Source organism: Astatotilapia calliptera, chromosome 22 (assembly GCF_964374335.1).
Source record: "Astatotilapia calliptera chromosome 22, fAstCal68.1, whole genome shotgun sequence".
NCBI lineage: Eukaryota > Metazoa > Chordata > Actinopteri > Cichliformes > Cichlidae > Astatotilapia > Astatotilapia calliptera.
The window spans coordinates 7,147,337-7,170,301 of record NC_137442.1 but is presented as its reverse complement, the minus strand read 5'-3'; the positions used below and the strand labels follow the sequence as shown (position 1 = coordinate 7,170,301).

At 43.2% G+C, this 22,965-nt stretch overlaps 1 protein-coding gene across 5 annotated transcripts in view; it reads right to left on the bottom strand.

Annotated features, from left to right (window-relative positions):
- Positions 1 to 22,689, bottom strand: part of cica (capicua transcriptional repressor a) — a 48,651-nt gene extending 25,962 nt beyond the window's left edge. For all 5 annotated transcript variants that reach the window (XM_080296150.1, XM_026155874.2, XM_080296152.1 and 2 more), the window contains exons 1-4: positions 22,495 to 22,689; positions 14,615 to 18,168; positions 12,520 to 12,796; positions 1,511 to 1,642 (exon numbers count right to left, since the gene is read on the bottom strand). In XM_080296150.1, the coding sequence (XP_080152276.1) occupies positions 1,511 to 1,642; positions 12,520 to 12,796; positions 14,615 to 17,962 (3,757 nt within the window). In that variant the 5' untranslated portion in view covers positions 17,963 to 18,168; positions 22,495 to 22,689. The remainder of the gene's footprint in view (positions 1 to 1,510; positions 1,643 to 12,519; positions 12,797 to 14,614; positions 18,169 to 22,494) is intronic.
- Positions 22,690 to 22,965: the final 276 nt, after the last annotated feature.

Here is a 22,965-nt window from a genome sequence, read left to right as displayed (position 1 = left end):
TGTGTGAATGGGTGAATGACTGAATGTAGTGTAAAGCGCTTTGGGGTCCTTAGGGACTAAGTAAAGCGCTATACAAATGCAGGCCATTTACCGTTTACCATTACTGTGAAGCCTCAAGCTCAGTATTTCTGCATCGTAATCTTGATGTTTTGAAACCACACATGATAAGTGATGGTGGATTTCACAGAGAAACTAAGAGGCGTTGCATGCTTACACAGCAACTCTTAGTAGGCCCACCCTAAAGCACACCATGCTTCATACTGCTTTCAAACTCTAATTTGCACAATAAACGTTGTGCTGCATTTCAGTAGAAGTAGAAACTAGTGATCAAAACTGCACTGTCTTCACTTATACAGTCTGTGTATATAACAGATACACTTTGCTAACCAAATTAGCTAGGCATTAGCTGATTAGCTCTATTCTCTCATCTAAATATAGTCATTTTCGGTTTCACAGAGCCGAGATGGCACTGGGCCAAACGTCAAACTCTAACCTTCAAACTGGTAATCCAAAAACTAATGAGTGATGTCTAGGTGGCTAAGTATTTATAAAAACATTAACATTGGCTGAAAATGCTGGTGTGTGCAGCAAATGCTGCTAAACACTCATGAGCAGGTCAGCTCATTGGGAAATTATCACCAGCTACTCTGATTTTCTGAGCAGATAAAACAAGCAATTTTAAGTTGTGACCTTCGAAGCAGGTCTTAAAGTGGACCCTTATTTTCTCTCATATGTGGTATGCACTGTTAAAGTGGTAGAGATCATATTAAACATGGATGAAGTCTCAAATAATGAGGTTAACATGTAAAATCCCTGTGGCTGAAAGGCTCAGGCTTCAGACAGCTCAAAATGCTGGGTGTGAGACAGTTTTTAGTACTTTTGGTTTCCTCCTGCTGTTCAAACCTCTATTTGTAAGGAGCAGCCAATCAGATGAAAGCTGGCTTGAAGAGGGAGGAGCTAAAGCTACTTGTTTATTTTGAACTGTGAATCATGCAAAGCTACTCCAGTAGCAGATATAAATAGAGAGGTGGTAAGCAGAACCTCTTTAAACAGCCTACAGCTCTTAAAAATATGACTTAAAGGGCCTAAAATAAAATCCCATTAAGATGTGTACAAAAGAGATTTCTGTTTCCAAATTAGCTTGTAGCTTACTGACAATCCCCACCTGCTCAAATCAGTCTTTGAATAGATTTCAGTACTTGACTCAATAAATAGTGTTATCAACAATGTTACGAGAATAATAATGGTGTGAACACCAACTGTGGTGATTTGCAATCCTGTCGCAACTGTTTTGGGAAACACTGACTTGGCTGTTGATTTGTACTTGATTGTTTTGGCAGGCGTTATTTGAGAACATATCCCTGCATGCCGTTTCCTGTTATGAATATTTTATTGTGGGAAAACTGTTTATAAAACTGTTTTTAGGGCACGAATCCATCTTCGGCACACCTCTCCTGGGTAAAACCTTACGAGGTCGTGTGTACAGAAAAGGAATATGGTCATTTGGTACCTTTGCTCTGATTGACAAGCTGTTGGCCATCAACGGGCTGGGCAGCTGCTCCCGATTGGCTGGGCTCCAGGAAAGGGACCAGCGAATGCCAAGGGAACACTGGCACCGACCGAGGCTCCACGTTGGTCCAAACTGTGGGAAGAGAAGGGAAAGAGGGAGAGAGAAAAAGTGAAATGTCATCATGTTTATCTGCCTCAGTATCACTGCCTGTAAACAGAAAGTATCACTCTGCCCGCTGGCAGCATGTGAAGTCTTGTGTGACCATCACTGCTGTTGAAGCGATACTAAAAACCACACTTTGACAAAATGTGTCTGGAGACCATGAATGGAGTTGTGTACTCAGTCACCTAGTCAGCACCTGTCTCCAGCACACACACATGCAGATGAGCCCTCAGGATAATGAGAGTTGAGGGGTCATGTGGTGTGCGATGTGACGAGGGAACCTGTTATTTTATCCACACAGATTCCAGACTCCAGTCTACTCGCTGTCTAGACCCCTGCCGAACTTCAGACTCTCAGCTGAACTCTCTCTGTAGTGGGATCTATTTCAAGCTGACACAAACGACACCGTAAAACAAAATGCAATAAATTCAAAGAGTTTAGAGCAACTTCTCCTGCTGCCATCTTACAGAGTCACAATGCATCATGGGTCCAAAATAAGGACCCAGCAGTATTTTTCCCCTAAATCATACTGTAAAATCACAGAGAAGTTGTTGTTTGACCATACGTGATATATATTCCTGCTGATATCAGGTTGAAAGAGGAGCTTGGCACGAGAGGCAGTTTGATGACTTTTCAAAACTAAAACTCGTTGCTCAGTCTTTCTTTTAACAGTAATTTTACAACACCTGTTTGCAAGGTTGCTTCAGTAACTTAAGTAAAATAAAAGGAGATGTTGAAAAGAAGTTACAATTAATATTTAAAAAAAGAAACAGAATGCCATAACGTTCATACGTACATACATTTACTGTAAATTTTATAGTCAAGCCTTCACTGGGTACATATTTTTCCTGGAGTAATTTCCTTTACAAAAAATTTTTTCCCTAATACAAATATTTCACAATATGTTTGAACATACAAATAAAATAATTTAAAGAACTGCCCTAGTCCAATGAATTGCCCTAATAATTATGTATTTCCAATATTTCCCTGGAATGGCAACGACTGTGTTGAACCAGGATATTGTTAAAGACTAAAACATCTCAACAACATTGGACTAACATTCATTTTTTACTCAGTGTTCATAGCTCACAGAGGATGAGTCTGGATGCTGGTAAACACTGGTTTGCCACCACTCATTCTGAGATGGCTGAAATGGGTCTATGGGGATCCCAGTAGGCATGTTTAATTCACATAAAGTAAGTGATTCTTTGGCCTTACATGACATAAATTAATGCTTTCTTATGCTCCTTCTGAACATTTTATAGACCAAATTCTACAGTGTTTTACTGCTGAGCGAATGAAAAGCTCAAGCATAATTTGATTTCAGTATATTTATTACAATATCCTTCTGGGTTAAAGCATTTTTGGGGTGCACAAAAGATTCCTGCATGGAGAAAAACCCTGCACGGTTGTCTGTTAATGACTGATCCTGTAAAAGCAAAAACATTCCCATTCACCACAGCTGTTTTTTTGTGTTTCAGGCTACTTAGTGAACGTGAACATGCTGATATCCTTAACCAAGGTGGTAAACTCAGCAGAAACGAAACCTGCTAAACATAAACTTGATAAACACAAAGCTAGCATGTAAAAGAAGAGACTCACAAGGTTAATGGAAACTAAGCTACATAAACTTGTTAAACTGTTGAATTATACACCACTAACCTTTCTAGTTATATTAATTACAGAGGCATGGTATTTTAGACATCTTTACTGAGTTTATTTGATAAAGCGTTCAGCTTCAGTTCCTCCCAGCTCCCTGTTCCTCCCCTGCCTCCATTAGTCCAGATTCAAGTCCAGCCTGGTGGAAACGAACTGGTGGTGAACTCTTCGCTGCAGCACTGACATGTCCAGTTTCCATTTCCATTTATAATTATATAATTAAGTATTAAAATGGTCTAAATATAGCTAACCATTTGCCAGCTATTGCTCTTCTAAATGAAGATCTAGATACTGCTGAGCTAGACAAGTAAGAAAAAGAAGTGCATCTTGGATGTACTGTAGCTGCTGTTAGTTTCACTGTGTTTAAGAAATCCTTTAGATGCAGATTCTCGGATCACATGACTAGCATCACAGCACTGAGACTTCTGGACTCCGTACTTCTTTCTCCAAGTTTATACTACTGTTTGTAAAGGGAACTTCAGTTGAGGAAGTGAGGCTTATTCAAATTCTTTATACACCACAAGACGCTTTGCTAAGATGCCCGGGAAAGTCCTTAAATGCAAAACAATTCACACACGTTATTGTTGTTTTCCTCATTAGTCGGTTGAAGGTAAAATCCAGCTGCACTGCTCTTAAACCCACGAGATTGAAGGTCTCAATCGAGGACAAATCAGCTGATGCAGACATTTTAAGGAAGAGCAGAGACAACATTTGATAGCAACCATAGCAACCGTTCATTATATAAACACAAGACATAAACAAACAATCCCAAACAAAATTACACTGGATTTCTGTGTGTGGCAAATTACAGGCAGGTCTATGGCTATTTATGTGTACTGCTTGACTGAAACACATGACACACTTCATTTGTGATAAACCGATTCATACAGACTTCTGTCACAGCTATATGACACGTCACATGACTTCTGGGCAACTGGTTACACCTCATCCACAAGTTAAAAGAAGTCACACTGTTTTACATCACTGTTTTAAAATGTGTTAATATACACGCCCACCCCAGAAGGAATAGCTGTGCTTTGTGTTACAGCTAATGGGGATCCTAATAATCAAATAAGTCCTGATGCAGACATTTGTTACTGTAGAATATTCAGTGAAGACATTTCTTGAATTGGCTATAAGACCAAATTAAGAGAATTAAGACCCTTTCAAATAAAGTGTAACTAATGACAGTCTGCTAGTTTAAAAGAGCAGCTCAATAGGATACAGTTATAATGTCACGAATTATTGTAACAATAGAAAGAAGCGTGAATTTCAAACTGTCGACATGCAACACATTTTGCTGTTTCCAGCCACAGATGTGGTCAATTACAATAATTACTACTACGACCTGCTCATCTGTGTAGTACATGTGTGTAAAGGCTAAAATCTCTCAATTTAAACATATCGTACACACAAGGCACTTTACATTGCAAACATGGTATTGTAACAGACACACAAGCAACTATTTGGCAAAAGCGGGGAGAAGGACATTGTTTTAACAGGAAGAGACCTCCAACACAACCATGCTCAGGGAGTGGCAGTAACCTGCTGTGATCAGTTTGGGGTTGAAGGGAGAGAAAAAAGAGAGACACAAAGACAGACATGCAGCTGTGGTATATAAAACATGGTTAGTAAAAAGAGGGGAAGTCCCCAGCAGCATGAGCCTATAGCGGGATAACTAAGGCGAAGGCATACTTGGAGGTCTTAACCATTAGCTTTGTCAAAAAAGCAAAGTTTGAAGCTCACTGGTGAGAGCAGGGAGGGGGTTTCTTGTCTCTTGTGAATTACAAGCCATTAGCGAGATCTAACCCTCACTCATCACATCCAGTTTCAAAACACTAAGATGGCGACAGTGAAAATGCTCGGCGCAAGGCTTCATAACTGCCTTCACAAACCAGTGGGTGATGTCATGGTGATTATGTCCACGTTTTATACTCTCTGTGGTTGTGACATACCAGAATATGGCCAAATGCAACGGTGGGTAGTTTTATTTTTCGGTTTAGGTTATTTTAGCTATGAAAAACCTGGCTAGAGATACTTTGAACATTTTAAGGAAATGCTAACACCCGGAAGAGGTGAAGTGCACTGATCAACTACTGACAGTAGTGAGTTGTGAAACTATCACAGAGAAGCACTGCTCGGATATCTACATCAGATGTTTTTATTGGTTTACTTGGTTTAGTGACAAGCAAAAGGCTGAACTGATAAAGACTTGCACACGATTTAAAGTGGGGAAAACTATGCATCTGACCCATGACTGCACGTTACTACCACTAGACCTTTCCTAATAATCACTCCCGTGGGTGGAAAGTATAGCAATAAAACAGCTCCTGAGCTACTTCTGAGCTCTTATTCCTCCTTCTTCTCCGTCACTGAAGACTGCAGATGCACTCAAAGAGAGCAGTAATGAAACTTGTGATGCTAATGCAGCTGCACTTGAGCTGGGCTATATTTAGGAGAGATCTCAGCCGTGGGGCCTGCTCTGCCTTCTTCTGTGTTTGTTTCTGGGCCCGCGATGGCTCTAGGTGTTTTAAAAAATGTATGGCGGAGGAAACGTTACGCTACAGAGGCAGGTGGCTGTTAGCAGCAGTGCGAGGGATGTGATAGGGAGAGAGAGGGAGAGAGAAGGAGAGAGGGGGGAGAGAAAAGTGCACACCAGTAATCAGCTCAGGCCTGAACGCTTTACTGCACTAATTCTACCGGTGGAAACAGTGTATCCATGACAACACGCCAGCAATACGATTGCTCCTTTTTCTGCTGAGAGCAATGAAACACATTCATATCACGCTGGACCTGCCCTTAATGCCCTGTCTGAGGTTGTTGATTGTCTGGAACGAGTGTGCGTGCTTGCATGTTTGTTTGTGTGTGTGTGTCTGTGTGTGTATTGTGTGTAGGAGGTGTGAATGTCCTTGTTGCTCTCTGCACTCCCGCTCTCAGTCTTGCATGTCTAGACATGTCGATATTCTCGCCCTTTTTAAGTTTAAAGTGAAACACCCCTTATCACTCCCTTACACACACGCGTGCTCACACACATGCGTACACATATAAAAAGGGTGACACCCGCTGCACACTCGATAACTGTGACACTACACACACTGAGTCACAGATTACACACAGCGAGCAGCGGGTCTGAGTGGTTGCCAGAGCGACTGATGTATCAAAGCTTTCGATATTCATTCCTCAGAAGAAACTGTTTCACTTTAAAGTCATTTTTAACATTTGACTCAAGACAAGATATTATCATTTAATCACAAAGGAGGATATGAAATCCTAACATAAGGAACTCAAAGATCCTCGAGAAGCAAAGCTGATAGTTTTGCCACTTGTGTTCATGGCTTTAAAGTGTAGACTGAACATAAAACATGGATAAAGACACAGTTGTACCCATCCATCATTTTCTTGACTCCACCTTTTGAATCCTGCATTTTTGCATCTGGGAAAATGGCATCTTGGTTCAGGAAGTTACCATATTTGGATGAGGGGAAACTCTGTTGAGCTGCATCCATAAACTATTACCTAGTAATAGTAATATACTAATTAAGCTGCACAATTTCACTCATCCAGACTGGAGCACAAACTAGACAAATAACTACACAGCAAAACCATATTATTTGTCAGACAACTGCATTAAAATTGCTATAAAGGCACCAATGCCCCAATCACAGCGGATCGGACCAGTTTTCAATGCGTCCAGTTAATGAGGAGAGCTGTCAATGTAAGCAGCCAAGCCTCTAAGCATACACGTAGTTAGGGTTGGATCAGGTGACCCTGAATCCTCCCTTAGTTATGCTGCATTAGATGTAGGCTGCTGGGGGATTCCCATGATGCATTGAGTATTTCTTCTTCAGTCACCTTTCTTACTCACGATGTGTTAACAGACCTCTCTGCACTGAATCACTTGTTATTAATATCTGGCTCTCTTCCACAGCATTTCTTTTGTCCTGTCATAGCAGATGGCCCCGCCCCTCCCTGAGCCTGGGTCAGCTGGAGGTTTCTTCCTGTTAAAAGGGAGTTTTTCCTTCCCACTGTTGCCAAAGTGCTTGCTCATAGGGGATCATATGATTGCTGGGTTTTTCTCGGCATATATTATTGTAGGGTCTACCTTATAATACTAAGCATCTTGAGGCGACTGTTGTTGTGATTTGGCGCTGTCTAAATAAAATTGAACTGAATTGAAATTGAACCTAACTTTCAGCCTCACCAGCATCCAAGAGAATGAGTTAAAAAACAATCACCCCCATACAGTTTATATATATGTGTTAACTATCAATAAAGACCAAAATAGTTTGCGGTGCCAGGGTGTAAACATGTTTATTTCTGATGTAGAGTTCAACATTTTAACATTTTATCTGTGGGGACTAACTTGCTTCTGTAGCCACTTTCAAGTGCCCACTAGAAGAACAAATTTTTTTTGGTGGCCCTCAGTAATATTTTACTGACCTGTGGGTGCACCAAATTCAAGGTTCATTTTATTTGCACACACGATAAAACCAGTACAATTAATGCAAAGGCTACAGATACCAAAAAGCCAAAAACACATAGCCTGATGGGGATGACATCACACGTGGATCAAATGCTAATTAATTGTTTAAAGAGGAAAGGAAATGTAAGCAAAGTTCACGATGAAGAGAAAGAACCACAGATAGTGGCTCTACTGCGCAATTTTTGCTGTTAATACACTTTTACTTTATGACAAAGACGTTCTTTATACATATATCAGAACTGCTGTTTACTTAGGAACAAAGACATGAATAAAAGCACCCAACATTACCAGCTAATGCACATATTTTTGACACTGCCCCTTGAACAAAGCTCTACGTAGCACTGACGGACTCCGAGTGTCGACACTCTGCACTTAAACAAGCATACAAAGAGAGTGGCCTCTCTGTTTGACATATAAATAAAACAAAACCTTCTCCACCATCAACAAGTCCAAGCTAAGATCGCATGCAATCCACCCTTGACATGTCAGAGACAGAGATGGAGACGGGCTTTAAGAAAACTCTGGCCAGGAGGAAATGGCCACAGGTAAGAGACGCTATGTTGATGTGCTGAACTTCTCCAATCATTTAAGCATATTAATACTAATCCCAATAAAACTAATGATTAAAAATAACGTGTTCATGTGGTATACAGGCAATCTCTTACTCTCTCTGTCAGCAGGTTCTCATGAAGCTTTCTGTTATCTTCATGTTTAATAAATAAATGTCAGCTTTTAGCGTTATTTTGTCTGATGTGTGCATTTATCCTCTGTAGCCTTCATTCGTATCATGGCTCCCTTCATTCAGTCGTTAAAACTTAAAGAACCCCTGCCTTAAACTAATCTGCAGCTATGTCTATGTTTATCCTCGTCTACGTGACTGCCTGTGCAAAATATTCTGCTTCTACATCATCTCGCTATCAACCGTGAAACCAACCAACCTATAAATTGCCAATATCCTCCACTTTCAGTTTTCAGATTTACAAAGTGCTGCATCAAAATGACACAAAATGAGAAATCAGGCATTTTAAATGGAAACAATCTTCGTCATTCATATATTCAAAGTAACATTTCTGAGCTTGCCCAGGCTGTAATATCACAAAGTTGGCATGGAAACAAGCACAAAGTAGATGATGAACCCAAGCACCTACATTTCTCGCTAGCCAATTTTCTTACATCCCACCACCTGACTGGGTGAGAAGATTCATTTAAACTGGTCTCAGCTTCTGGTAGAAGAGTCACAGTCGAGTGAAATTAGAAAATGATATTAATTTTACTTTCTGTCTCATGTGTTATAAACAATTTCTGTTGGATCAGTGCTGGTGCTCTGGTTTCTTCCTAGCTGCCTAGTAGGTGTGTTGCAAAAACTACAACTTAGTTCAAACCAAGGTTATAATAGTGAACTAAACACAGTAATCTAAAAGTTGCTGTGAAAAAAAAACCTTTTACCTAACTGAAATAAAGATAGGAATTAGATTTTGAAAAAAAAAGAAAGAAAAGAAAGAAAACAAAACTACTGAAAATAAAATAAAATTCTCGGCAAATTTTCCCCAGTTTTATCGTTTTAGTCTTTGTCAGCACGGTTACATTTGCCAACACAACTAGAGTCCTCTCAGACCGGGATCACTGCATGACTGTAACCTATCACCCAGCTATTCTGGACTCTTTAAATCTGCCCCTAATTATAATAATCACCAAAACTGAAACTAGCAAAAATTAAATAAAACTAAATAGAAACAAAACATTTTTAAACAATGTAACTAATAAAAATATACAAAACTGTAAGCAACTCTGGTTATTACACAAGCAACAACAAAAAATAGAGAATCATTTTTTACCACAGTCCACATCACTTGATCATAATTAGCTCTTAAACAAAGAATAAACTCAGTCATTCTGATGTGTTTATATTTCCCTCACTGCATGAACATTACAGCTTTCGTCAGGCAACCAGCTCTGCTTTGGGTCAGGGAACAATGGATAATGCAAAATATTTTACTGAGGTTTTGGTCTTAGCTTCAGAATTGTTACGTCCCCATCTTTAGTGCACATGGATAACAACAGTTAGAATATTGCAATACTAATTTGTAGTAGTAGTGCAGTACTGTTTGCATTTATATTTGGTGCACCCTGGTGTGTCTGCATTGCTCTGCCATCAGGAGTGAAAGCGAGCCGTTCATGATGGGCTTGGAGCTAATAAATCTTTAACAACAGTTACTATTACTGAATCACAGGAAGGAGAAAAGGATAAAGAACAAACAGAGTCTACACATATTCTGTGTATATGTCTACACTGGCAAAAAACTAACATCTACAGCCTACTGAGCAAGATAGCTAAAACTAAAACCCTAAGAAAATAAAATGCATTCGCGCTGCATATTATTACTGAACAGACCTGTCACAGTTTGTGAGATCCATGTCGCTGTAACCTGTAGTTACATTTCTGTGGAGATCAAGCTACACTGTAGGCTGTAGCATAGATTTTAAACCACAGATTTAACATAGTACTATAAATCCAGCTTACAGAGTGCACATTAGTGTGCAGCTAAAATCACAAATAAGGTCCAGAGGAAGGGGAAAGTTGAGGCGGGCGATTTATGAACACAGGAAGAGCTGATTCATTTCAGTAATCACCAGCATAATCCACCAAGAGCACGCTTGATGAAGGTTCGAGTAATCTGCTAACAACTCAAGTGAAGCTTTCTACTTGGTACTTTCAACTGCGCCCTTACTTTAAAGACTAAATTTACTGCCAGTGGATAGCCAAGGTACACACTCAGACTTGATCAGCGATTACGCACTTATTCCAAATAAATTAGCTGTTTTCACACATGCAGTGCAGCCCTGAATTCTTCACATCACCCAACAGAAATCCACGTGAGAATGCAAAAGTCTGACACATGCAGATCGGGCATTTGCCAGTCTTCAACCTGCCAGCTCCCCAATACAACATCTGTGCGATGTCAGATTGTGCTGATGTGAGAATAGAGCAGATAATTGTCCAGTGCATTCATTACTAAAGAGTGGGTGTCATGTGCACTCCCTCCTGCGTGCTCTCTGCAGGCAGCTCCTTCACCTAAACCACAAGGCGTAGTTCCAGTAATGCAAATGTGTTTGAAACAGACTATTCACTCCATGTGAGGAAGGACAAGGATGGAAAATATCCCTGATTCTCCTGAAATTTCAAAAACACTCATAGTGGCAACTACTGCAACCATTTCGAGCACTGAACACCTCATTGAGTATAAAATTACCCCTCCAAATATTGCTAACTTTTCACTGCACCTCTTTTGTAAATCCCAACAGTCATTGGGGGTTTTGCACTTTCTCTGTCATTAGCAAATCTGCCCTATAATGGATAATCTGTGAGGTACTGTTGACTCTTAAATGGAATATAATTAGTGACACAATCTGTCTCAATTGAGAACCGGAGTTATCCACGTCTTATTAGACTTTAGTAAGAGTGATTTATAACAGGCCTACAACCTTTAGAGAACCATGGAGTTCACTACTTCTGAACCCTGCTTGATATAGAAGCCTCATTAGAAAGCAGTTTTCTAAGCTATTCTTCTTTCTTATAAGTATCAGCTTACAGACCTCATTATGTTTACCAATTATGGACAAGCACTCAATCTCTCTTTCCTTTCTCCCTCATGCAAAACGGCATCTTCACACAACTACAGCACAGCTGGTATTTTAAAGGCTCTCCCGATGGTACAATTTAAGACAACATTGATAACCAAAAGGAAAATAAATATATCACCGCTGGAATGTCAGGGTGGGATTGTGGGTGTTGCATATGATTTAAACAATTCCTGCACATATAAAGTGGGACATTCTAACACACAGTTGCAGAGATATAATAATGTTGAGCAGAACCAGTAATGAATGCATGGCCATTAAGAGCGAGCTAAGCCATAAAATTACCAGCGCAGCCATGGAGGCAAGAGGAAAAGAAAGCCATAAAACACACGGACAGTAGAAATGATGAATGGCAATGATTTACTCTGTGAAGAACGACAACACAGACTGAGGTAAGAACAGAACAATGTAGTATCCTGTCCCCAAAGTGTATAAATCCCCCCTGTGGGAAGTAATTAAAGGAGGCATTCTTTTTTAAAATTCAAATTTAAAGCCCCGTACTGTACGATATCCTTAGTCTACAACAAAAACTGCATGTGTGACCCAAAATGAACTAAAGTTTGGGTCGAAAATGCTTCTGAATAAACACAAACAACCACTTCATCTGTATTTTATTCATCTGTGACTCTTCCACTTCTTTGCTAAGAGTATATTTCACATTAATGGAATTGCTTTTCCGTGTTGTAGCCTGTGTAATATTTTAAAAGTGAAATTCTAGCATTTCTAAGAAGATACCAGTCCTCTGCGAAGCCCAAAGCAGTGGAAAAATTCTTATAAACTTTCTGAAAACAGAAACAAAGAGAAAAAAACAAACAAACAAAAAGCCATCTGAAAGCAAGGGAACAATAGTAAAGTGTACATGAGTCATAGCCAAAGCATTGATGACACAGCTGTAATCCTAGAGAGATACTGAAAGTGAGAGGTACTGGGCCAGAGTGCATAAGACACAAGCTGCACATCTCTTCACACTTTAGGCTGTGTGGCTCAGCTGACTCTAAATCTGACAGAACAGAGGTTCAGACCACAAAGAAATGATCTCCCATTCCCCCTCCCCCTCGTTTCTTACCGGTCCCTGGGCGTCCCATGATGATTTGCTTGCGTGGAGCAGGGTGAGGCGACTCTGCTGGTAGTATGAGGGGCAGCAGGGCTGTTGGTGTGGGATGACAGGCTACCGGCTGTGGCAGCGCCCCACCACTGGCGTCTTGATGCCCTTCGGGTTTCCTCTCCCTCTCCCTGCCTCCGGAACCAGACGAGGAGAACACAGAGCTTGATGAAGAAGACATGGACCCAGGAGTGGAGGGGCTGGAGAGGGAAGCGTGGCCCCCTGTGGCTGGAGTCAAGGACTGGGGAAGAGACATCAAAAAAAATATTTATAGTATTTTAAGGAAACTCGGATTATTCAAAACATCCTGCAGCTGGTAACGCCATTTCCAGGTGCGAAATGGTTTCAAAACTGTTTAATCTCATTTTAATGGATTCCTTACCCCAACTCTGGGTGTCACAGCTCAAAATACAAAATGTACAAGGTTTAGGTGATAATGATGTGCAGTCCCATGCACAATTGTAGGCTATTTTAGAGGGTGAGATTCTTATTCATCACGAATATCATCAGAGGCACCTGATTGGTCCCAAATTTATTCTTTAGTTAGAACAACCTTTGGAACAAGCAGGCCCCAACAGAGACTTGACGTCAACGTCATGAAGTCAGTCTGGGAATGCACGCAAACCAGTCTACCAGTCATATCTTTAAAACAAACATCGACCTGCATAAATTGTTGCTGTTTTAAAGAGACAGATCACCTCGAAATTACTTATTTTGTCTTTGGCCTATAGTTTCACTTGTCCATCTAGATCGCTTTGGTATGAGTTGTCAAGAAGTCACACGCCTTTTATTCAATATAATGACATTAAACGTTTGTGGTAACAAAGTAAATGGTAAATGGCCTGTATTTTTATAGCGCTTTTTACGAGTCCCTAAGGACCCCAAAGCGCTTTACACAACCAGTCATCCACCCATTCACACACACATTCACACACTGGTGATGGCAGCTACATTGTAGCCACAGCCACCCTCTCACTGACAGAGGCAAAATGGCAAAAATACATGTGAAAATCTCTTTCTGGAAATCATAAGCCATTAGGGATCCTCACTTACCAAAAAACTAACTAAAAACTAAATAAATAATAAATACATATGAACTAAACCTCCTGCAGTCTATTGGAGAGTGACTCTGGACTGTCACGGACAGGAAAAAGTAAAGGAAAACGATGGGCTGGAGAACATTGCAGCAAAATAGATTGTGGGACAATAAGTGTTTTGTCTCGATTGTCTTGTTTTTATTACTGTGAGAAACCAAAATTTTACTCTAAATTAAAATTCAATTAAGTCTACAGCCCTGTGACGTAGTTACTCAAAAAAAAAAATCACAAACATTGATGTTTTCTTCCAACTGAAGCACACCGGCCAGTCAGAAGAAGTGCTCAGATGGCAAACATGGCAGCTTAGCAGAGTGGTCACCATTAATGCTCACGGTTGGATGTTTGCTTCCTTCTACACAGTGATGTGGTTCAAAATTTGGCAGAAAGTAAATGACAAGTCGCTACATTAAAGTGTTCAAGGTTTCAGGATTTTCTTGAGTAACTGTCATGGAAAGAGGTATTGTTGCTCACTTTTAAATGTATTTTGTTTGATCTTTTGTTTTCAGCAATTTGAAAACCACAAGGCAAGTAACATTTTATTAATTCAAGAGAAGGAAGGACTAGACTAAGCCCCACTGGGGCCAAACTGGTGTAAGAAATATGGAGTGAAAACAAGCTGAATGAATCATTATAAGTAAAACACTCAAACAAAGGTTTCTTATATTTATTTTACTAAAATACAGCTCGGATCCTTTTCATTGTAAACTGATAAAAACTGTGGGGTTTGGGATGTGAGCTCTTTTTAGCTTGACAATCACTCTTTGGAAGGAAAATGGTGGTCACACCAGTTGTATGTTATTTAAGAAAGCTTTCTCACTTTATTTCTGTTGCCCTAACACCTATAAATGTTCTATAATATGAGCTAATAAAGACATAATTAAAATATTAGAGATATAAAATACAAACCTATGACCCTATGTAGTACATAGTCATATATTACAAAAAAAGAATGACGTCCTTACCGAGCTGGATGTGACCAGGACGAGCGTGGATGTGGAATTGCGGAGGAGAACTGCCCCGTTGGTGGCTGCCCCGTTGATGGGGACGGGGGCCTGCAGGCCTGGGGGAGCTGTGTGCTGGCTGTGCTCCCTCGACCTGCTTCTCTCTCTCTTTCCCGACGGGCCATCGGAGAATTTGGCCAAGGGGACATCTGGGTTGCGTACAATGACTGGGGAGTCCCGGAGGGGCACGATGCGGCGTGGGGACGGCTCCTGGGGAAGTGGTGAAGGAGGAGTTGGAGAGACTAACATGGGTGGAGGCGTGGAGGCGGCAGAGGATGGTGGCCTGCTGGTGGCGCTACGAGGACGAGAGAAGGAAAGTGAGGAAGGTGTTGTGGGCTGACTCTGGGGGGAGAGCACTCTGAAGGCAGCAGGGCTATGGCCCATGGGTGGGTCTCCCACCACCCCAACACCCACCAGCTGCTGTTGTTCAGGTTTGGTCTGGTAGTCCTGGACAGCAGGTAGCGGTGGGGGTGGGTGGGAGTCGAACTTCCTCTTGCTGGGGCTCATCGGGACTGTAAAAGTCAGGTTGGTCTGAAAAGTGGGCACAATCCCTGACAGATGGCGCTCTCTCTCTGCGCCTGGCGTACCCATCTTAGTGCCGCTTAGCTGTCGGGGGCGGCGTGGGGTAAGTGAGGCAGTAGCATTGATGGGGCTGAAATTGGCAGGGCGGAAACCGAAGAGCGGAGAGGGTGATGGGGATGGCGTGGGTGAGAAGGGTGACTGGTTGGAGATGGGGGAGAATGAAGGCGTGCCAGAACGAGAGCCCCCGAGAGAGACGAGCATAGTTGCCGCCTCACATTCATCGAAGTCGAAGCGAGAAAGGTCCTGGGGGAGCAGCGAGGGAAGGACGAGGCGGGGGCGAGAGTCTCCTCCACGGCTGCTGGCCTCACTGCTCTCCCGTGATGTCTCATCCCAGTCAAACTCTGAACTGGCTCTCCCACCGCTGAGTCGGAGGTCAGATGGTGTTAGGGTCCCTGTGCTGCTGGCGCCGCCCCGATCCCGGCCCCCTCCACTGGCTTCCATCTCCTTGGTCCTCATGGAGAGGTGTCTGGAGCAGTACCCTCGCCGCTGGGACTCTTTGGAGCAGCCCTCCCGAGAGCACAGTCTCCTCCACTGCTTCCCGTTGAACTTCTTTCGGATACCTGTCGGCGTGCACACCACGTCTCCCTTCTTGTATTTTTGCTGGGCAGCTGTCAGCGGAGTCCGGGAACGTGACGAGGAGGAGGATGTCGATCCTGATCCGGATCCACCACCTGCTCCACTGCTGGCAGAACCTCCCCCTGATGTCTTATCCACTCTGGAGGAGGATGTAGTGGAAGAGGTGATGGGAGGGAGAGGATGGAGCTGAGGGGTGGTAATGACAGCTCCAGCTGCTGCGGCTGCTGCAGCTGCTGGGTCAAGGCCTAACAGGACAGGTGAAGGAGAGGGGTGGGGATTCAAGGTCATGTGAGCAGGGGGAATCCCGATGCCTCGCACCACAGACAAGTGGGGATGGGGGTTGAGGTAGCCAGACGGGGTCTTAGAAACAATGTGACGATGTTGGGGAACTGCCATAGGCTTGCCCCCAGATATAATCTGCCCCACTTGGACCATGTTGATGCCGGACACTTCCATGTCTTCTTCAGGGGTGAGGGGCATATATGGGTGATGCTGCTGCTGCTGCTTGACACTGTTTTCCCTTTCTCGCTCTCTTTCCCTCTCTCTTCCATGGTTTCTCTGTGACTCCCACTCTAAGTCCTTCTCGATTTCCCTCTCTCGCCCAGGAGCCAGGCTGAGGACTGAAGTCGGAGTAACGGGCGAGGTGATGCTGTGGCCCGATGTGGAGGAAACGGGAACCATTCCTGGGTAGGGCATTCCTCTCCCTAACATTGATCCCATGCTCGGGGTCATTTGTCGACTCAAACGTCTCACCTCCACATCCATCTCTTCCCTTTCCTCCCGATCTCTCTCCTTGTCTCTTACCCCCTCTTCTACTTCATGTCCACCAGCAGAAGGCAAATCCAAGTCCCAGGGTGGCACCAGAAGCCGGAGTGTTTGTCTGGAGACCCATACTGCCTGGGTAGCACCCCTGTTGTTTTCTTCATCATCTAGAGAGTGAGGCCTTTCTTCAGACAGCAGGACACGGTAGCGGTTAGCCACCGCAGGGTGTGGGTCTACCTGTGTCACCACACCTTCTTGGTACCATTGCCATTGGCTCTCGCTGCCCTCGTCGTTCCCAAATGGTACACAGACACGGGTGCCTATAGGTACTGGATGCACACCAGGAGGTGGGGCATCTAGGATAATGTCCACCACCCCTGGGGGGCTCTCATGTCGGTAAGGATAGCGGCATAACGTCTTCTCCCCGTTCAGCTGAACCTCCAGGCTTCCATATTCACCACTGACGTTACGGACCACGCCAGCCCGGAATACCAAGTCGTGCCTCCTGTCACTTCCTCCCTCCTCATCACTTCTTCTCCTGAGCTGGCGGGCGAGGATCCGCTGATTCTTCAGGCCTTTGGCCAGAGCATCGGACAGTGCGTCAGGGAGACTAGACGTTCTGTGTGTCGACATCTGAGGGGGTGTGTCACCAACTACCTCCAGGTCAGCCGAGTGCTCGCTGGCTGTGTCTGTTGAGGAGCAGCGGGGCAGCGGGCTTGGGGACACCTGCTCTGCATCTGTCACTCCTTCACCTCCTCTGGGTTTTTCCCCTCCAAGCGACAGGGTTGGCGGTCCTGGGGAGTCCTGAGACCCCTCCCTGCTGGTGGTACGACTGTGGAAGTCATCCATCAAGCTCCTACTCTGACCGTTTCCGTCAGAATGCGAGACGCTGATGTCGATTCCTGGACCCGCTGACTCCTGGCTCAGAGAAAAAGGAGGGGGCGTGCTGGATGCAGGGTTGCTATAGTTACCAGCAGTATTAGATGAGCAGTGTTCGGAGGTGTACTTCTTTTTGGGGACGCGGGCCTTGAAGGTGGCTGTTTTCCGGCTGGAGGCGGGGTTTGGACTGTTGTTGGCGCTTGGTGTGCTACTGTTACTACAACTGCTGCCGCTGCTGTCACAGTGGCTGCTGCCACCACCGCTGCTGGCAGCAGACCTCCCCTCCCCATCTGAAGAGTCCCGCGCTCTGGATGCGTCCGCCTGTGGAGACTCTGAATGTGAGTTAGAAGATAACGAGGAGGAGGGAGTTCGGTTTTGCGGAGATCTGCTTCTGTCTCTGTTCTCATCTGAGTCTCTCTTCTCTCCTCCTTCCAAGGTATCCCCCGCTCCTCGCCGCTTTCCTCCTTTAGCCCGGGTGGAGGGAGGGGAGCGCTTTTTTATTGGCTTCATCTTTTCATCTAGTTCCTTTTTCTCAAAACAACTCTTTTATTTATTTATCCCAGAGATTCTCCTTGACGTTCCTCTCTTGCGCTGCAGCGTTATTTCCTCCTCCTTTCCTTTCACTCTATTTTCTTTCTCTGCCAGGCCCTCTCACTCTCATCCTGTCTCGTGTTCGTTGCGCGACTTCGGCACTTGCCCACCTTATTCCAGAGACTCTGAAAAGAGGAGAAGAACAGGTGAGTGTGGGTTTCCTGTGCAGCAAAGACACTCAGACAGAAACACAACTCAAAGTAATTTCTGAAAACATTCTAAAAACGGCAAATATTCAAAAACAAAAACACAGCAACGATATTAAAAAAAAAATTGTAACAAACAGTTAAATTATAATTCAAAGAAATGTATTCCCCGCTAAATGATGCACCATCGTATTAGAGTAGTAATGAACATGACTCATCTACAAATTCATTACACATTAATTCATTACATAACAGTTTCTACTCACATTACACAAGACCTACAGCCATACCAGGTACATATTGAAAACAGGAGGCCATATTGTAGGATAAACACAATGTAGGCTTACAGCGCAGCATGGAAATAGTGAGGAGCATTCTGCAATTTGCCCAGACAAGCCTTTCTGCATGCAATCCTCTCTCACACACTCACGCACACACTACTTCTTGGCCCGGGCAGTAGAGGCGGGGGAATTCCTTCTTTGCTCACATACTGAAACCCTCCCTTTCTCTCTCTCTCTCTCTCTCTCTCTCTCTCTCTCTCTCGCTCTCTCTCTCTTTCTCAGTGGCGACCTTTATCTATGTATTTCAAAGCAGAGCAATCCGCCCCTACAACTAACTCCATTTCCTGTGGAAGACCATTACCTAACTTCCCGTTACTTTATTCCTCCCTCTCTCTTTGCTATGCTTTCTTTCTTATCCTCCTTGCCTGCATTCGCTCTTTCCACAATATCGATTTTTGTTTGTTTGGTTTTTTTTTACCTCTCATCTCCCCCGTTTTCCTTCCTCTCCTTCCACTTAGTCTCTATACTCGTTTTTGTGCCGCAGTCATCCAGAAACACAGAGTTGTTCACAATAATTGCTATTCCACACCAGAGTCATTCAGCAGCGCTCTTAGCCGTGCCAGAGTCATTCAGATTATCTCTTATTCTGCACCAGCCTCATCCACAGCTCAGACTCACGTTTAGAAAGTAAAACAGATTGATTTAGCTGTGATCACTTAGCTGGTTTGTTTGCTGTGTGGCTGGTGTGCGCTGGACTAGCCTCAGGCTGTAGCTGCTGTGGTCTCTAGCTTATCTCTTTGGGAAGTGAAGTCTTCATAGATACAGAAACATGTATATAAGAGGGAGTGTCAACACAGCCCTTATATACTCTGTCATGTAATTCCTCACTCCAGCTGTGATGGTCACTGTCAAAATGTTCTGTTATGATGTCTATCAACCAACCACTAGGCATGTCTACTTGTCAGTGACAGTTTGGCTGTTAACTTACATGTCTGCCTGCCTGTCCCTGTTTCTACATTCGTCCTCCCACTAGTCTCGGTCTCTCTGTCTGCTCGTCTCTGTTCCCTTTTGCTGCCTTCCTGTTTGTCTGTGAAGGCTTGCATTCATTCAGGTCCTTTTAATATCTGACACATCATATCGGCTGGAGAGAAATCCATTTTCAGAGATGAGTGCCGCCTGTCTCAAGGCCACACGCACATATACACACACATCACACAAAGCAAACATCTATGTGCTGATAGCTGATAGTGCACACGGAGAGGTTGAGAGCTCATAGCCATCACTGGCCTCTATGTAAATCCCTATTTAGGACAGACAACTGTACAGCAGACACCATAAAATAATTTGGCAGCTGGCCTTACTTGGTCACGATAGAGGTATGCTACATGTGTTTACTCAGTAGTGCACTGTGTACAACAGCTGGTGTCAGAGTCATGGGCCGTACGATAAGAGCTTAAAGGCAAACTGAAACAACACACAGTAACCTCAGTGAAATATGGTGCAAGGGAGTCCATATGGGAGGTAAAGTAGGTCTGTGGCTTTAATGTTTCACATTCATGTAATCATCAGACGCACATAAAGAGCGGGGTAACAAGTTCAGTCGTAATTTACTTGCAGAATAGCATTTGAGCTGTTGTGAATACCCACTGTAGGCCCCATGGAGCTGATATAAGTCATACGAGAGAAAGAGAAAAACATGACTGACGGATCATTTAGTCTGAATAGGCGTCTGTTCAAGTGTAAGCCACTTTTCTACCATAACTGTGCCAAAATCATTATGAAATCACGCATGAACTGAATCATAGGGTGATTTTTACTTTACTTTAATCGATATAAAACATTCCCAGTCTTATCAGAAATTACCCCAAACAAGGTTGTCCTAGCTTGGAATGAGTCTTGAGGAGGGGTGTATGCATACCAGTGCATGTAAAAGCACCATGGGTCCAAGTATAGGAAAGGAAATTAATCTGTGTTACACTGAACCATTTTTCATTTTTTTTTCTAGGCATTTTATACACTGAAATAGATATCCTGCAAGTAGTTAAAATATATTTTAATGAAACTAGAAGTGCATGGAGGTTATGAGAGAGTTTGAAAATGCAGGTGTTTACAATACAATCATGGTTATCATGACTTGTCTAGTACATATATTCCTTGTGCACACAAAACGTTATGTCCTCAATAACATTTATGCCAACACTGCCATAAACCTCACTACAATATGTGGCAAGGATCTCTAATGTCAAGCTGTGACCTTTTAGAGATGTCTTCAATGTGTAATATCCTTTAGTTTTCTTATATGCAGAGCCTATGATTAAAGTTCATATCAGGATCACTACAAAACTACAATAACAACAGGGCAGGTCATATGTATAAGCATAATATGATAGAAGACACCTGCAGCTTTGGATTATACTGGTTAAAAAAGAACTACACATTATTGATATTTAATTTTCAAAATCATGGTTTTTGTGACCCTTCTAGGACATATATTCCCCATACATACAAAACTGTATGCCCTACAGGATGTTTATGGTCACACTTAGTGTTTATAGTGTCAAGAGGTGAACTCTTACAGATATTTTGGCTCTCGTAACCAGATTTAATTAACCCGCATTGTAATAAATGATATCCGATAGTGTTCTTACATTGCACAGCACGTCTACAAAGTTATTTGGGCAGGGTAGGCCAATACTAAAATAAGAAGCAATGCTATCAGACAAATGCATCTATAATTTTGTTTACTATACATTGACTTTTCTCGCAAATTAATGAAAACCAAAATACCTATGAATGGAGATGGGCATGAGAGTCTGTAATACTAAAAATAATATAAAATAGAATAATTCACCTATTATTTACCATATTACAATGCATGCATTACTGACATGTTCATTTTCTTAAATACTGAGGTTATTGTGGCACCTCAAGTACACTCCTAGTAAGTGTGCATACAAAAATGTAATATCTATGACAATATAGACAGAGTGAACTTTCAGTCTCTTCTAAGTGCGTTTCTAATCCACATTTAGTGGACAGATATCTAAAAGTTTTTTTCAAGTTCATAACAGGCTTACTACAGAGCTGTAATGACGATAGGGCAGGTCAATATATGCATAATCATAAACCCGAGCAGATAACAGCTGTTAACTTTACCAAGACAAGGCCCCAGAGCACAAAATGCAAACAACAAGCGGTGATGTCACCTCTGCTTTAGCTGGATAGTGCCGTGTCAAGCCCTCGTAGTACCGCGATTACTACCAGTTTTACTCCAAACACTGCAGGCCGTGGCGTGCACCGACCAGGCCTCAACTAAACACACAAGGCCTCTTGGAAATCCTCTACTCACCGTAACCGGGAAATAACCGGTTTAACGGGCATACTGACCCTTAATGCCACCATATATGGCCCATATCTGCCAGCTTACACGACCTTAAAGCGACAAACAGCTACACAAAGTCGCTTGTTTGGCCCATCCGAAAGTGACAACCATGTGAAAATATAGCTGAAGCTGCCAGGATAATTTAGTATTCACCCTCGTCGTTATTAGCATAATTGCAGCCGTGTTACATGGGGTGGTTTGAGGGGGGTTAGTGTCAGTGTGTTGCCACAAACTAGCCCAAGGGGAGAAAAAAAAGGCCTCTACAAGCGCTTTAAAACCACATATCAATCCAAATGGCCACGCTGATTTAATAAAAAACAGGAAGAAAGCATGACAAGCGAGGAGTTTTCGAGGTTTTTCCTAAATAAGCGCTGTTTCTGGAAAGTCCAACGGCTGTTATGGCGTTCTATTTTCTCGTGGAAAAGTTTCAGGCTCACTATGCCTAAGCCGCACCGCTCCCTGTTTTTTTTCTCGCAGAAGACACCCATTCCGGTCTCTTCGCAGGCCACCCAGATATCGCAAACTGTGCTGATCAGCTCCTCTGCTAATACTGTTTGTGGTAAACATGAACAACGTTAGCAAACGCACAACAAGCCCCACTGCAGTGCTGCAGGAGAAGATTTGTAGGCAGCCTGTACTCACCAGAGCTCATGTATAGTACCCCGGTGTGTTTCTCTGATGAGTTTGCTGGGTAAAATAGGGCAGGGTGTCCAGTCGTCCGCAGCTGCCAGTTAGCGGTCGTTCATGTTTCTCCGGCAAAGCAACTTAAAAGGAGGAAAAACTACTGCCCTGTACATTCTACACTACAGTCGCAAAATGGTGAATGAAGCCCCAAAGCCTTGACAACCAGCCCGTCCGACCAATCGCGGAACACGAACGCGTACAGTAGCCAATAGGATGCCGCGTAAGGCGAGTAGGGGCGAGGCCGCACGTCAAAGTAAATTTGATTGACGGCACATCGTGGCCAATCACAGTGTGGGAAAACACAGAACAGCTGTTCGGAGAGCAAGGCTGCTGCGTCCAATAGAGCTGCTATGTGGGTATGTCTGCGACTCTATACAGGCACGCAGGACGGGACTGAAACCTTTCTCTCCTCCTGCCTTTATTTATTTA